Source organism: Globicephala melas, chromosome 14, assembly GCF_963455315.2.
Source record: "Globicephala melas chromosome 14, mGloMel1.2, whole genome shotgun sequence".
In the NCBI taxonomy this organism is placed as follows: domain Eukaryota; kingdom Metazoa; phylum Chordata; class Mammalia; order Artiodactyla; family Delphinidae; genus Globicephala; species Globicephala melas.
This window is the reverse complement of record NC_083327.1, coordinates 47,516,075-47,532,932: the sequence shown is the minus strand read 5'-3', so window position 1 is coordinate 47,532,932 and position 16,858 is coordinate 47,516,075. Positions and strand designations below refer to the sequence as shown.

The 16,858-nt window shown below is 38.7% G+C and overlaps 1 protein-coding gene across 7 annotated transcripts in view; it reads left to right on the top strand.

Moving 5' to 3' along the window:
- FAM184A (family with sequence similarity 184 member A) overlaps positions 1-16,858 on the top strand; it is a 124,504-nt gene that overhangs the window by 62,289 nt on the left and 45,357 nt on the right. For all 7 annotated transcript variants that reach the window (XM_060283740.1, XM_030853591.2, XM_030853588.2 and 4 more), the window contains exons 4-6: positions 1,151-1,332; positions 5,495-5,692; positions 9,293-9,415. In XM_060283740.1, coding sequence (XP_060139723.1) covers positions 1,151-1,332; positions 5,495-5,692; positions 9,293-9,415 — 503 coding nt within the window. The remainder of the gene's footprint in view (positions 1-1,150; positions 1,333-5,494; positions 5,693-9,292; positions 9,416-16,858) is intronic.

The following is a 16,858-nucleotide window of genomic DNA, read 5'->3' as shown; positions in this document are numbered from 1 at the left end:
ACATGTCCTTTTAAAACATAAATATTTGAAAATACTTAAATTAGCGGAACTATATTTAAATTACAACAGCCTCATTTCATTTGGCTTATTAATGAGGATCATGTTACGTACTAAAGCTGGGTCGCCCGTCCTGACGTGGCTGACATGCTCACTTCGAAGCCCTCACTAGAGGAGGGGGGTGGCCTGTATCGATCTGGAGTGACATTTCGCTGGGGTGTTTGGTGAGCCCGGGAGGCCCTTGAATGAGTTCTGTGAGGATGTCATGTGATTGACTGGCTCATTGGTGAATCCCAGATTACCCTCCCCCTGAAGCAGAAGCTTTTCGACTTTAATGTGTATGAAAATCACCTGGACAGCTCGTGCGACCACAGACGCTAGGCCCCAGCCCCAGAGTTTCTGACGCAGTAGGTCTGGGGCGAGCTTCACTTATGACCAGTGCTCCCAGGCGCTGCTGGTCCAGGGCGCTTTGAGAACCGCTGTCCTAACGCATATGCCTTCTGAGCATATTTTCTCATATTCACTTTCCATCTCTCTGTCTCTGTTCATACCACCCCCGCACACTTTTGTCTTTTTGCTGTCGTCATTTAGGTTTTCATAGCCTTGCTGTCCTTATCTGTCTCGTGCTCTGCCTCAGTTCTTTATCAGGTCTGTTGTCTACAACAAATTTAGTTTCAGCCAAACTGCTGCCTGCCGTCCTTCCTTGCTGCATACAGATTTCTTCTTCTTTATGTTAGAATTTGGAAAAAAAGAGACTAGAAAAGAATAAGTTACTCATTTTAGTGCCATCGTGCTACTCAGTGCATCTTCTCTTACTTTGCTTTACTCCCAGGACTTTTATATGTACCTGAGGAGTTGTTTCTACCTCAACCTGTAGAGCTTGAAATCTTCAGAAATGATTGGAATGGTTCTAGGTGCAGGGAGCAACATCAGTGATGTGAAAATGGACTGCTTTCTAGTTTAAGTAATTCTACTTGGATAATAAGTATTCCCATGGTAAATATTTCTATTGCATACAGCGAGGAAACCAAAGAACTATGTGTACATGCAGACCATTTACTTTACTTCCATATTAAGTACATTGTGTCATTAACTATAAACTTTTATACCACAACGTAACATTTTAAATTGGGGCTTTCTTTTGGGGGGGTAGGTCATATTGGAATGCTTCAAGCAACTCAAATGACCCAGGAGGTTACAATTAAAGATCTAGAATCAGAAAAATCAAGGGCCAATGAGAGATTATCTCAGCTTGAAGAAGAAAGAGCTTTTTTGCAAAGCAAAACCCAGAGTCTGAATGAAGAGCAGAAGCAGCAGATTTTGGAACTGGAGAAGGTAAAGAATGATGGAGAACTCCACCCCCCCTCCCCCGCCATGAAAGAAAAGAAAGAAAAGTTCAGTTTTCCTTTTTCAGATTTTATTTAGAGTGTTTACTTCTATTTCATAGTAACAGTCTATGTCTTAACTCCAGGAATTTTTTGTTTTTATTTTGAGGAGAAAAGGTATTGATATAAAGCTGGGCTATCCCATATTGTGTATATGTTCAAAATATTGCTGATAACAATTTATAACGTAAGAACTTAGGACATTTCAACCTATTTCAAGCCAGAAGCTGAATGAACTCTTACTTCAGTGGGATGTACATTACGGTTAATCGTATTTATTTTTCTGTTGATGAAACGTATTATTGTGTATACACCTAGGAAGTGTCTGTTAAACTGAAAAGGATGACCAAAATCAAGCCCTGAAAATTCATATACCAACATACTTAATTTCTAAATGAAATAAATAAGACATATGATGTGTAGAGTAATTGCTGAATATTTATTCCAGTTTTTCACATATCTACAATACCAGGTGAGGGTTTGGGACACTCTTCCTCCTTCTCTCAGCAGCCAAGTGTATTGAAAAGTGTCTGTTCTCCTCGCCCTGGTTCGCCTCCCACTCACTCCTTACCTCGTGTGGGCTGGTTTCTCCTGCCACCACTCCACAGGCTCGACATTGGCCTCAGCCTCCAGTGACGTCCTGGCTGCTGGACTGGGGGGATCTTATCTTCCTGGGATACTGACTCCTCTGATTTACAGCATCTCTCTTTGGTTCTCTCACACTTTCCTCCTGTCTCCCAGGCCCTGCAGTCCCAGGCCCTGAGTCTGTGAGCTTCCCTCTTCTCTCTGTGGCCTTACCTTTTTTTTTTTTTAAATTTTTATTTTTTAATTAAATTTTTATCTAATTTTTTTAAAAAAGTTTTTATTGGGGTATAGTTGATTTACAATGCTGTGTTAGTTTCAGGTGTACAACACAGTGAATCTGTTATACATATACATATATTAGTCTTTTTTAGAGTCTTTTCTGTGTCCTTACCTTTAATGTTCCTCTTGCATTCTCATCTCATTCCACAAGCTCATCCATTCCAGTAACATCCGCTGTCACTTGGTCAGTGATATCTCCCAGAGCCGTTCGTCTAGGCCAGATCTTTTCCCTGAACTTGAGTCCTGTGTATCTAACTCCCACTAGATAACTCCCACTGCAGACAGATATCTGTTTCTCACAGATGTGTCAAATCAACCTGCCTAGAACTTTCTCCCCTCAAAATACTATATTTCCTTTATTCCTTTTTTCAACCAGTAGCACTATAGTCTGTCTAGTTTGGTAAATCAGAAACCTGGGAGTTGTTCTTGATTACTGTTTCATTAACCCCCTTATCGGTTCCCAAGTCCTGTCAGCTCTGCACCTTCCCTGCCTTCCGTCAGCTCACTAGCCTACTGCCAAGATGATTGTGTTTTTAAAAATGTCAGTCACTGAAGACATTCTGCCTGTGGACAGCAGCTTTAGCCCATGCCCAAGAGTTCCTGCCCACCCTTCCTGATGGCCTCTCTCTTCCTCAGCACCCCTCCCCTTCTTTCTCCTTCCTGCTTCTCTGGTTGAGCCCTGACTGGTACAGTTTTATAGGTAAAAGCTATGATCTATGATGAGGGGGACTTCGTGTCTGAGCTGTGAAACAAAAAGACCTGGGGGTGATGTTGGTAAAAGAACCTTAAAAGTGTTGTATTCAAGTAGGGGCTCTGGTTTCTGGTGACCCCAAGTCAGGGAGAGCTAGCAGAGGGATTGGGATCCAGTTCTAGAACACTGCTCTGAGCCCTGAGCCCCCAGTACCCCCATCCCTGTAGGGGAGGCTTGAAGGGAAGAGCTGACACCCAGTCTGGCCCAGGCAAGAAAGAAGAAGCTGGGAGTTTCTGTTTCCTCTGTCTACACCTTCTGGCTTTGAAAGGAAAGAAAGTCCAGTGCCTTACATTCAAGATTCTTCCCTAGGGCTTTTCCCCCTCATTGGGCCTTGGGAATAATGATAATCTCTTTATTATGTAAAATAATTGCTAACTATAAAATATTTACAGTAGGCTGGGTATATTGCTAAACATTTGGGGGCACATTATCTCATCTTCAGCAACCCTGTAAAATAGGTTCTTCCTTATTGTTCCCATCTCACAGATGGAGAAACTGAGGCCTATAGACGTTATGCACGCATGGTACCCCCAGTCACATGGCTAATAAGTGGCAGAGCTGGAACTTGAACCCAGGTCTGTGAGACTCCAAAACCCATGTTCTCCACCTCTGCAGTGTGCTGCCTCCTATGACGTGAGGACCTTTAATTTCCACCTGGGTAGTTCTAGGGACCTGCAGACTGAGCCAGGCAGGCAGGTGCTGTAGAGGCCAGACAGCAGGATCGCTCTGCCCATCCAGGAGGAATTAATGATACAGAGGAGGTGTGTCTGTCTTCCGAGAGTCTTACAGAGCATCCAGGTCGGGGGGATCTGCTCCAGCCCCTAAAGAGATTTAAAACATCTTTCAACCTCATTTTCTTGAAGTTTTACTTTCTCGTCTTCCTCTTTTGTAACACCACATGAGTTCTTCAAAGAGTAGCCTTCATCCAGTACCTCCATTTCCTCCTTTCGGCCTGGCTTCCCCTCTCCTGCTCTGTTGTACTGGGTCCTAAGGCATCAGTGGGAACACAACCAGCACACCCAAAAGCTGTACGCATTTTCTCAGCAGCACTCACAGCTCTTGGCCGCCCCCTGCCCACCCTTTGTCTCTGTGACGCTCTCCTCCTTCCCAATGGCTCGTGCGCCTCCTTCACCGGCTCCCCTTCCTCCTCCTGCTCCCGAAATTCAGATACTTCTCAAAGTTCTTCCTGTCTTTGTTTCCTTTCTACTTTCTCCCCTTGACAAGTTGTCTTGGTTTGCTGGGGCTCCTATAACAAAACACCACAGCCTGGGTGGCTTAAACAACAAACATTAAAAATAAGTAACTTGGGCTTCCCTGGTGGCGCAGTGGTTGAGAGTCCGCCTGCCGATGCAGGGGACGCGGGTTCGTGCCCCGGTCCGGGAAGATCCCACATGCCGCGGAGCGGCTGGGCCCATGAGCCATGGCCGCTGGGCCTGCGCGTCCGGAGCCTGTGCTCCGCAACGGGAGAGGCCCCAACAGTGAGAGGCCCGCGTACCGCAAAAAAAAGTAAATAAAAATAAATAAGTAACTAAAAATTTAAAAAAAAAATTTTTTAAATGTCAGTTTCAGTGATTTCTCATTGCCATCAGAATAGAATCCAGAGGCCTTAGCATAAAAGACCCCTGGTCATCATTTGACCCTGCCTGCTTCGGAGCCTCATCCCTCTCCACTCCCAGCCTTGAATCCTGTGTTCTAGCCGCACTGCTCAGCTGCATGGGTTTCCATCTCGCTAACTTCACCGCCTGGTAAACTGCTTCTCAGCTTTCAAAATGCTGGAAATGGTTATGAATGTAGGCTTTTGACATCAGATATAGCTTTGAAATTTTCTCATCTCTTGTTTCCTGGTGGACTTGTGAGAATTAAATGAGAGAATGTGTCATCATCAGCTCAGATGTTTTCTCTTCTGGAAAGCCTTCCCTGATCGATCAGTCTCACTCTGTCTCTCTCTTTCTCTCTCTCTCTCTCTTTCTTTGTCTCTCACACACATCACATTGTTTCCCACCCCATCCAGGTTAGGTTCCTTTCCTATATACTCTCACAACATACGACGCATGCTCCTTTCAAAGAACTTAAAAAATTATACTGCCACACTCTTTTGACTTTTTCATCATTAGACTGTTCATGCTTAAAAGGCATATAATTGGCACACAATAAAATTGTATTGAATAGTATCATTTGAGTGGGTAAATTGGTAAGCCATTTTGTGTACAACTTTGACATATAGGAAGCCTTTTTCTCTTAAGCCTGCAGATGTGCTGACTCGCACTTGGTTCTAACCTAATAATAGTGTATTTTATCATTTGCTTTAAAATTACTCATTTTGCCTGTGCCACCCTGTCATTTTATGAGAACACCCAATGGTGTATTCTCATGTACCATATCTAAATCCTGTAGCACTCAGTTCATCCAAGTTTATTTACTGAGTATTCAGAATACTAATAGCAGTAATGAAAAAAGCAGATGCCAATTATTGATCTTTATTTTTGTTCAATTTTAGAAAGTAAATGAGGCAAAGAAAACTCAGCAAGAATATTATGAGATGGAGCTAAACAACCTGCAAAATAGACTGGAAGGAGAGGTGGCCCAGTTAAATGAGGCCCATTCTAAGACTTTGGAAGAATTAGCTTGGAAGCACCACATGGCAATTGAGGCTGTCCACAGTAATGCGATTAGGGATAAGAAAAAACTGCAAATGGTGAGTAAAAATTCAGCTTAGCATTGCATTGTAAATTGGTGGGCTTTCTATAATGATCTAGCTGCTGTCTTGTAATCACTCTGTAAATCTCGGTTCGAAGAGTAACATACATAAAAGTTTTTATAGGGGATGTAGTTTATTAAATTGATATGAGGCATTTCTACTTGGTGTAAGCCGTAATAGAAACACTTGCTTGATCTTGAGACAGCAACATTGGTGTCCTCCTCAGGAAGCCTCACTAGTTGAAGCACTTATTCTCCTGTAGACAGTTTCCTTCCCTGGGAAAATGATCTGTTTTGTTTTGGTTTTGCCCTCAAATAAGTAATCAGCTCGCTAATAGTAATACATGGCAGACGGTAATTATATAGTAGAGAAAGCAAGGGAGCTGACAGATTGGGGCCTTACACTGAGCTCTTTGCTTACTAGCTCCTTATTCTTTGGTCCCAAAAGCTATGCCTGAGGCTCTCTGCATTTGACAGACGAAGATAAGATCCATCTTGTGATATCCCTGTGAGGGTTAAGTGAGGCAAAATGTAAAAACCCAGACATGTCTGGGCATATAGTGATAAATAAGTGTTAGTATTTCTTACTGTGTGTGCCAGACACTGCCGTGATGTTTTACGTTTATTTTTTCATTTAATCCTTGTAACACTGCTTTTGGTTTCCTTGCTGTACCCATTTTACTGAAGAGGAGGTGGAGGCACAGAGGGGTTAAATACTTGCTCAAGCGCATGCAACTAGTAAGAATCAGTCAGACCTTGAATTCAGGTCTCAGGTATCAAACCCTGAGGCATTTAGCCACCACATTGTGTAGGCATGTATTAATGATGCTTGTTAGGTGTTTATATAATAGCACTTGACAGTTTACTGAAAGCTTTCTTGTATATTCCTTATTGTTTGTGTCTTGGAGATTAATGACATTTTTATTCTATGGGTGGTGAAATAGGTTTAATAAACCTAAATGATTTACTCAGAGCCACAAACCTAGTAAATAGAAGAGGTAGCATGTGAATTGAGATCTTCTGCCTCTATATTTCTTCCTTTTCTGACAACCAGTTGGAAAAAATAACACCTAAATTAAAAATTCAAAATAAAACTTCTGTTTAGAATATGTCTATCTAAACATACTGTTATATGTTTATATAACTAAAGACAAAACTTGATGATATGTTATTTCTCAAAGTTGTGGTTGTCCTTTTTTCTGTGCCAGCTCACTATTCCAGAACCAATCAGTACAGCTTTAATTGATTAGTTAATTACTTAAGCGTGTGCGTGCTTACCGACTCTGGGTATATGTATCAAGTGTTCGAGGTTTTATAGTAAAGGATTTAGCAGTAACTGTGGCTTCAGTAATCTTTCCCGTAGCTATTTTTTGTTACTCTTTTTCATTTCTACATTCTCTTTTCACCTTAACCTCCTCCTCTCTTACTGGAATATTTAAATTGCAGGTGCCTTTTGCCTCTCGTTATTCCTCTGTATTAAGTTCTAAGTGCTAGAATCAAGGCATCTTTCATCAATATAATTTTTACCTCATTACTACTCTTCTAATCATCCCTTCACCCATTAAATTTCAATTTCTGAGCTACCTGAAAATCTACTTTCATCCATTTGCATTTCTTACAAACTTTCATTAAAGCATGGTTGCCACAAGGCAGATGACATGGATTTCCTGTATGTGAACATAGTCAAAACCTCTTAGGATAGCCTCATCTTTACCCTTGTCTTTTCTCAGAATAACTTATCACTTGCTGCTTCATTCCTTTCTTGCCCAGCTAGTTCATGTCTGAGCCTAAGCTAAAACCAGCCTCCTTCCAAATAGTCTTTCTCCTATGTCAAATTATCTTTTAAAGAACATTTAGCTAAAAGTGACTTCACTATTCCTTATTACTTAGCTACCAAAAAGGATGTGAATATACAGAGAATCCATGCAGAAAAGAGATAACATAGCAGGCCTGAAACTGCCATCCTTAGAAAACATGGTGCAAGGTTGGCCCTTGGCTGGTGTCTAGAACTTGAATTTCAGGAGGGTTCCCACCATTCCCTGATAAGAATAGCTCCCTGTGCCTAAACTGTTTATGCAAACAATATGGTTTATCCTGAACATGTACTTTCTTTCCTGGAGTCTTGAATTTTGGAACATGCTAAACTGGCCAGCGCCCAGTAAGAAACCTGGCACTAAGTCCCTCATGAGCTTTCTTTTTTCCCCCAAGTATGTTTATTTGGGAAATGAAGTTAATCATCATTAAAGTAGATACCTAACCACCTTGGCTGAACTGACAAAGTTCTGTACCATTTTTATAGACACAAAGGCAATTTTACAAATCCATCCTAAGTGTAAGGATATCATTTAGGGTTAAGGTAAATTTATAAAATAATAATTATAATAATGTATTTGTTATATTTCTCATATTTAGTTATTTACCAATATCTGAGTCTATGAAAGTTTTCTTTTTTTCTTTTTAATTTTTATTGGAGCATAGTTACTTTAGAGTGTTGTGTTAGTTTCCTCATGAGCTTTCCTAGTGGACATTTCACATGTGTTGTCCCAGCTTGCGGGAGAGTTCTGTGTGAGAGGACTCTTAGAAGCTTGAGGCTGGCTTCCTGCAGACTTTGCCCCATGTGCCTTTTCTCTTTGCTGATTGTGCTTTGTATCCTTTTGCTGTAATACAAATAGCTGTGAGTACAACTAAATGCTGAGTGCTGTGAGACATCCCAGCAAATCATCAAACCTGGAGTTTGTCTTGGGGACACGCAACATAGAACCCTATTTATTACTGTTCTCACCTTACACTGTAGAAATACTGAACACCTGTAACATACCTTGTTCTTTGCTACCTCCATGGTTTTTGCACATGCTTTTTCTTCTGCCTAGAATGTTATATCTCCCTCTTGCTTCACCACCTTTTCTTACTGGTACACCCCAAACTATGCTTAGGAATTGCTTTCTCTGTGGAAGTTTCACACCAAGCCAGCACTTATCAGTTCCCTATTCATATACTCCAGTACTCCCCATTACATCTAATTTTAATCACATATTCTTTAATGAGCCTATTAAGGGCAGGGACCGTGTCTTTTTGCCTTTGTATCCCAAGTAGTTAGTAGCATGCCTGGCAAATAGTAGGTGTTCTTCAGTAAGTATCAATTTTAGTAGTATTGCTCTTTAGATACTTTAATTTCTTAGTTGTTAATCATTGACCACATTCCAGTGCTAGACCACTGAGTTCCAGAAGTGTTACTAAATTTTGTATTTTTATGTAAATATAAAAGAATTATGAACCCAAGAGATAGTTAGAATTTTTTCTCATCTCACCAAATTATCATTTATATCACACATTTCTTTTTTTTGACTTCAGGTTGATCTAGACTAGTCAGATATTCTTACCATTTAAAAAATGACTTAACCACTGCATCATAAGTGATAGAGTCTAAGCCCCTAGGATTAATTAGATTCACCATTAACTCTGATATTAATAATTAAGTATAAGACTAACTTGAAGAGCAAGGCATCAAAATACAAAACAGAGCAGTCTTTTTCTTGGAGTCTTCGAAGTATACAATATTTGCAATTTTGTTAATTTCTAAAAAATTTCTTTTTCTAAGGAATTGGAGGCACAACATAAAAAGGAAAAGCTAAACCTGGAAGATGATAAAAATCAGCTTCAACAAGAGCTAGAAAACCTGAAGGAAGAACTGGAAGACAAGCTGAATTCAGCCAATCAACAGGCAAGAGTTCTTTAGGCCAATCATTCACCTATGTTATATCTCATTGATAGTACCTTATTTGGTAACATTGTATAAGTAGATGAGCCTCAATGAAGGTAACATATCTGGAGTAAAAATAATCAAAAACTTTCTTTAATGCTGAAATTTTCATAGTGACATTGATTATATCTCACCAGGTAAAAATTTACTACAAAAAATGTTGGACCAAGATGCTTTTGTGGGGAAAAGCAAAACAGGGGAGAATATCCCGTTACACGAAAGAAAACAAAAGAGGTTTTTCTACCCTTTTGCAAAACATTGACTTTGTATTCTCTACCCTGGATCTTTAGGTAGTGACATCTAAAATAATTTTTAAATTCTATATGAAAATAGTATTGTTTAGCTTGGAAAAGAAAAGACTAAGAATAGAATAGAATAAAATGTTATAAATCAAAAAGTTGTGAATAGAAGAAATGTAAAGACAGTTGAAAAGCTATAATATTGCTTGTTCCATCCCTTGCTGTCCTGTGTCCTGGTTCATCTGCGTCCTAGAACAGCCCCCCTACTGTCCTCTTTTCCTTCCTTTCCAGCTCATCCTTCATGGGGCTCGTAGACTGGTCTTCCTAAAACAAGTTCTTGTCTTGATGTGTCTCATCTTGTCAGCTGTTCCTACCTCACTAGCCTCATCTTTCCCAACAGTCTTTAAGTCCTGCTTTCTCATCAGTCTGCTTCTGCTCACTGAAACCACACCAAAACACATGAGTGCCCCTGGGCAGGCTAATGATTTGCACTCAGTATTCTTTAGTTATCTTTAAACATTTATCCAGAGAAGGTACCAAGCACAACATTTGGATATAATAGAGAATTAATGTTGTTACTGGTATTAGCTCAGTCTCTCTTCGATTGCCCAAGATCATCCACTGCATACCTCTCTCGCGGTCTGTGATCCTTGTGGTTATGGTGTCCTGCTGTCATTAGAAGGTGGTTTAGTGACCATCTGTGTTTCTCATGCACGTGCCCTGGAGTTCTACTCTCAATTCCAAGTGGTTTCAGCATTCCTCCAACCTACATATTATAATCTCACTGAGAAGAGTTCTAATTAATATGTAATTGATTTTGCTTCTAGATACATTCTCAATTATGTTTTAGCACCTTGGTAATATTTTGGTGCTGCTTTAGAGTGGCTCCCAAGAATCTGCCTGCCTCATCCCTCTGTATGTATCTGCCTTCCCTTCACGCTGGGACATTTTCTTTCTTGTCCTACTTTGCTGGCTAGGATCTCCAGAGACAGTAAGCATTCTTGTTTTGTTTCTTGCTCTTAAAGTGAAGGGTGTCAACATTTCACAGTTAATTATGATGCTTCTCTGAAGCTTTATTTTGTAAATGCTCTTTATCAGGTTTAGAAAATTCTCTTGTAATTCTAGTTTCCTAATTCAAAAAAAAATTACAAATTGATGTTGATCTTTCTGCATCTATTGGGAACATACTCATTTTTCTTTAACTTGTTAATGTGATACCTTACATTAATCAGTTTTATAATTTTAAATCAACTTCGGAGTTCTAGAATAAGTCCCAGTTAGTCACGACAGATTATATATATCTTTTTAATATAATACTAGATTCCGTTTTGTAATATTGATTTTAGGATTTTTAAGCCTAGGCTTAAATAAGATGGCTTCATACTTTTCCTTCTTTATACCATCCTTTTCTGGTTTTGGAATCAAGGTTATATCAAGCCTCATAAAATGAAGTGGGATTTATATCCTTTTCTGTTCTCTGGAAAAGCTTTGTGAGATTGAAATGCTTTTGTAACCTTAATTGCATTGTGGTTCATGTGAAAACAATTTTTGAAACTTGTTAAGGCCTAGCATTGTGACCTCACACATAAAAGAAGTTTAATGTTCTGAGTGCATCCATTCATTTAATGCAATGTAGTCTGCATTCTGGTTCATTAAATCAAGATTTTAAGCTATTTTCTTCAAATATTCTGTATTCTTTTCAATTTTTATCTTCTTGATCTGTCAGTTTCTAAACACTGATACTATGATGGTGTATTTGCTTATTTCTTCTTACATTCTATCAAGTTTTGCTTTGTATATTTAGAGGCTTTGTTACATGCATACAAATATAAAATTGTTTTAGCTACTTAACGAATCATACTTTTTGGCTTAGTCTGTGTTATCTGATATTGTATAAGCTGTCTGGTATATCTTTTTTCATCCACTGACTCTCTGTTTTTCTGCATCCTATGTTTACGTGTGCCTCTTGCCCAACACATATAGCTGCATTTTAAAAAATACCTCGTCAGAAATTTTGCCTTTTAAATAAAAATTTTATTCCACTTACATTTATTGGATGGAAAATAGATACATCTGTGGAAAGACAGGAGGAAAGAATTAGGGGGGTAGTTCATAAAAACAGAAAGTGATTGTTTTAGGAAAAATTAAGGAATGTACTATCTTCATAAGTTGGTAGATCTTGATACCCTTCCAAATGAAATAGCCTCAAAATGTAAGTAGTTCAACTGTGGATCTAGATGATAAATTCATAAATGCCAGAATCATAATAGTATATTAAGGGAAGCTAGTGAGTTTAAAATCTCAGGTGGAGGATAACCCTGTTATCCTATGAAATGTTATTTTGGGATCACCTTTGAAGATAAAATAGTAGGCTGAATCATCAATAATTCTGACCATTATGGTCTTTTAAAATGTACTTATAACATTTAAGTTGTAGATTTTCTTCTGGAAATAAGCTTTTTAAGTGGATATATATTTTTTCAATATTTTGTTAAAATGAAAAGCATTTGTATTTGTTTATTATAAGATGTTCTATCACAGTTGTTATGCTGCCTGACACATGGTAGGAGATCAGTAAATATTTGACATCAATTGTAGTAATATTTTTTGGATCTGTCTCCTAAGGTAAAAGAAATAAAATCAAAAATAAACAAATGGGACCTAATTAAATGTTAAACCTTTTGCACAGCAAAGGAAACCATCGACAGAAGAAAAGACAACCTACCGAATGAGAGAAAATGTTTGCAAAAGACATGACCAATAAGGGGTTAATGTCCAAAATATATAATCAGCTTATACAACTCAATATTGAAAGATAAACAACCCAATCAAAAAATGAGCAGAAGACATAAGTAGTCATCCATATGTCTACTTTGGAAAAATGTCTAACAGGCATATGAAAAGATCTGCAACATCACTAATTATTAGACAATGCAAATCAAAAACAACAATGCCACGTCACCTCTTACCTGTCAGAATGACCACTATCAAAAAGTCTACAAATAACAAATGTGGAGAAGAGGAATGTAGAGAAAATGGAACCCTCCTACACTGTTGGGGGGTATGTACATTGGTGCAGCCAAGATGGAAAACAGTATGGAGGTTCATCAAAAGACTAAAAATAGAACTACCATGATTCAGCAATTCCACTCCTGGGTGAATATCCAAAGAGAACAAAAACATTAATTCAAAAAGATACATGCACCCCTCTGTTCATAGCAGCATTATTTACAATAGCGAAGATATGGAAGCAACCTACGTGCCCATCAACAGATGAATGGATAAAGAAGATGTGGTATATATTGGATTGGCCAAAAGGTTCATTCAGTTTTTTCCACAAGATGGCTCTAGTAGCCCTTAGTTGTCTTTAACTTCATTTGAAACAATTTTGTTAGATTGTATGTGACAGCTGTCGTATCAATGTGCATTTAAAAAAAGACTTACCAAAATTGGCTAATTTTTATATAGCCATCTTAATATTGAAGATGGAAGAAAAGAAAGCAACATTTTCAGCATATTACGCTTTATTATTTCAAGAAAGGTAAAAACGCAAGCGAAACACAAAATAATATTTGTGGGACTTCCTGGTGGTGCAGTGGTTAAGAATCTGCCTGCCAATGTAGGGGACAAGGCGGGTTCAATCCCTGGTCCAGGATGATCCCACATGCCGTGGAGCAACTAAGCCTGTGCAGCACAACTACTGAGCCTGTGCTCTAGAGCCTGCGGGACTCAACTACTGAGCCCATGTGCCACAACTGCTGAAGCCTGTGTGCCTAGAGACCATGCTTCACAACAAAAGAAGCCACCGCAATGAGAAGCTTGTGCACCACAATGAAGAGTAAGCCCCCGCTCACCGCAACTAGAGAAAGCCCGCACGCAGCAACGAAGACCCAGTGCAGCCAAAAAAAGAAAGAAGATTTGTGCAGTGTATGGAGAAGGTGCTGTGACTGATCGAACATGTCAGAAGTGGTTTGCGAAGTTTCGTGCTGGAGATTTCTCGCTGGATGATGCTCCACGGTTGGGTAGACCAGCTGACGTTGATAGCGATCAAATTGAGACATTAGCTGAGAACAATCAACGTTATACCACGTGCGAGATAGCCCACATACTCAAAATATCCAAATCAAGCATTGAAAATCATTTGCACCAGCTTGGTTATGTTCATTACTTTGACGTTTGGGTTCCATATAAGTTAAGCAAAAAAAAACCTTCTTGACCATATTTCCGCATGCTATTCTCTACTTAAACGTAACAAAAATGTTCCGTTTTTAAAACAAATTGTGACAGGTGATGAAAAGTGGATACTGTACAATAATGTGGAACGGAAGAGATGATGAGGCAAGCGAAATGAACCACGACCAACCACGCCAAAGGCCAGTCTTCATCCAAAGAAGGTGATGTTGTATATATGGTGGGATTGGGAGGGAGTCCTATATTATGAGCTCCGTCCGGAAAACCAAACGATTAATTCCAACAAGTACTGCTCCCAATTAGACCAACTGAATGCAGCACTCGACGAAAAGCATCCAGAATTAGTCAACAGAAAACACATAATCTTCCATCAGGGTAACACGAGACCACGTGTTTGTTTGATGACCAGGCAAAAACTGTTACAGCTTGGCTGGGAAGTTCTGATTCATCTGCTGTATTCACCAGACGTTGTACCTTTGGATTTCCATTCATTTTGGTCTTTACAAAATTCTCTTAATAGAAAAAATTTCAATTCCTTGGAAGACTGTAAAAGTCACCTGGAACAGTTCTTTGCTCAAAAAGATTAAAAGGTTCAGGAAGATGGAATTATGAAGTTGCCTGAAAAATGGCAGAAGGTAGTGGAACAAAAGGGTGAATACATTGTTCAATAAAGTTCTTGGTGAAAATGAAAAATGTGTCTTTTATTTTTACTTAAAAGCTGAAGGCACTTTTTGGCCAACCCAATATGTATATAATGGAATATTACTCGGCCATAAAAAAGGATGAAATTTTGCCATTTGCAACAAGGGATGGCCACAGAGAGTATTGTGCTTAGTGAAGTAAGTCAGATAGAGAAAGACAAATACTCTTTATGTTAATGCTTATATGTGAAATCTAAAAAAGGAAAACAAACAAATGTATATAAGAAAACAGAAACAGACTCACAGATATAGAGAACAAACTAGTGGTTACCAGTAGGGACAGGGAGTGGGGAGGGGTTAGATGGGGTATGGGATTAAGAGGTACACTCTACTATGTATAAAATAAGCTACAAGGATATATTGTACAGCATGGAGAAATATAGCCATTATTTTGTAATGACTTTAAAATGGAGTACGATCTATAAAAATACTGAATCACTATGCTGTGTACCTGAAACTAATATAATATTGGAAATCAACTATATGTCAATAAAATAAAAAATAAAAAAATTTTAAAATAAAATAAAATTTATAGGGCTTGATATGGTGAGTGTATAGAAAGTGACTCAGGTATCTAGCTTAGGTATTTGGACAGATAATAATGCCACTATTGGAAGATAGGAATCTGTACTTCCTGTAGAGGAAAAATACATTGGATGGCAAGACATCGAGTTGTTTGTCTATGCTGACTTTGTGGTGATTGTGAGACATCTAGGCTGGAACTAAGTAGAGTGTGCAGGCTTGGAGCTAAAGATCGGGCAGTTCTGGAAGCCATTTAAGTAGAAGAGCTTACCCAAGGAAGGGTAGCTAATGAGAAGATTGCTGGTAACAAGAAGTGCACCAATATTGAATTAACAGAGCCAGGAAAAGCGATTGAAAAGGAGAAATCAAAAGCATGAGAACAAGGATTAGTGGATATCAGAAAAGCATGAAAGCAGACACTTGCAAGAGGGTGGAAGTGTCAGTGTCAGACAGTGATTAGGATCAGACTGTGAGGCCTGAAAATGTTACGCAGCCAAGAGTTCTCTGAGGACTTACCTGTAATGTCAGTAGAATAGTAGGATAGAGGCCAGAGTTAATAGGTTTAATCTGAATCATAGTGGATGACAATGCTTTCTTAAGACTGTATGTAAATGGAAGAGAAGAGGAGAATGAAGTTAGATTCTTTCTTCAACCTTGTACCAAAAAAGTTCCAGGTGGGCTAAGCATTGAAATGTAATATTAAATCATGAATATAAATACAAATAAAATACAAAACTCAAGTGACAAAATACAAGGACAAAGAAGGCTTTTTGAAATATGATGGCAGTGTCATGAATTAAAAACACAGAATATTTGTACAGGTATCAAAACACACCATAAGCAAAATTATGAGAGGAGAAACTGGGAGGGGTGGAATAGGTGATTGGCAAATTGTGTCAGTATTGATTGGTACCTAGTATTTGTATGTTGCTTTCTAGTTAAAGAACCTTTTCCCATATATCCTTGAACTTAATTATCATAGTAACTCTGTGAGGTAGGTATTTTTACTGCTGTTTTATACTGGCAGACCCAGAACTTGAAACTAGATTTTCTCCTAAATTCAGTCCTCTTTAACTCTGTTAACAGTCGCTTTTCTTCCATTCATTCATTCACTGCTGCAGAACACATTCTGCAAGCCAGACCAACACAAAAAGTAGAGAAGATACAAGTAATCTATGTAGACTAGGGAAATGTGACATAAATACAGTGACAGAGAAAATTTTACAGCATTGTAAATGAATATTATTTACAAATATGCTAGTTAATTTTCAAATTTAAGGAAAACTGATGTCTTCCTATGGGAATTTAAATTTCTAAAATGACTCAAAGTAGTTGAACAACCTGGCCAAACCAATTATAGCCATGAAAGAAACTAACTAGTCCAACATGTATCTAGAGAGGCACTAGACCCAGAGGATTTTAGTGGATGAATTATACTAAATTTTCAAAAAACAAGTAAATCTTAGCTATGAAAATATTTCAGAGCCCAGAAAAAAATGGAAGCTCCCAGCTCATTTTATGAGGTTGGCATGTCTTTAAAGATACTAACAAGATAAAATGCTACCATCACTGGAATTGTTCAGCATGTGCATATGTCTGCATGGAAAGGAGACAGGAAGTTGGGGGCAGGGGATTTCAGGTCAGAGAGGGGATTAGAGAAGGATTTTCAGTTTTCTTTGTGATGTCTGTATTTACAGTGAGAAATACTCAGGTATTATTTTTTAATTACCAGTTGTCATTTCTGTAGAGTT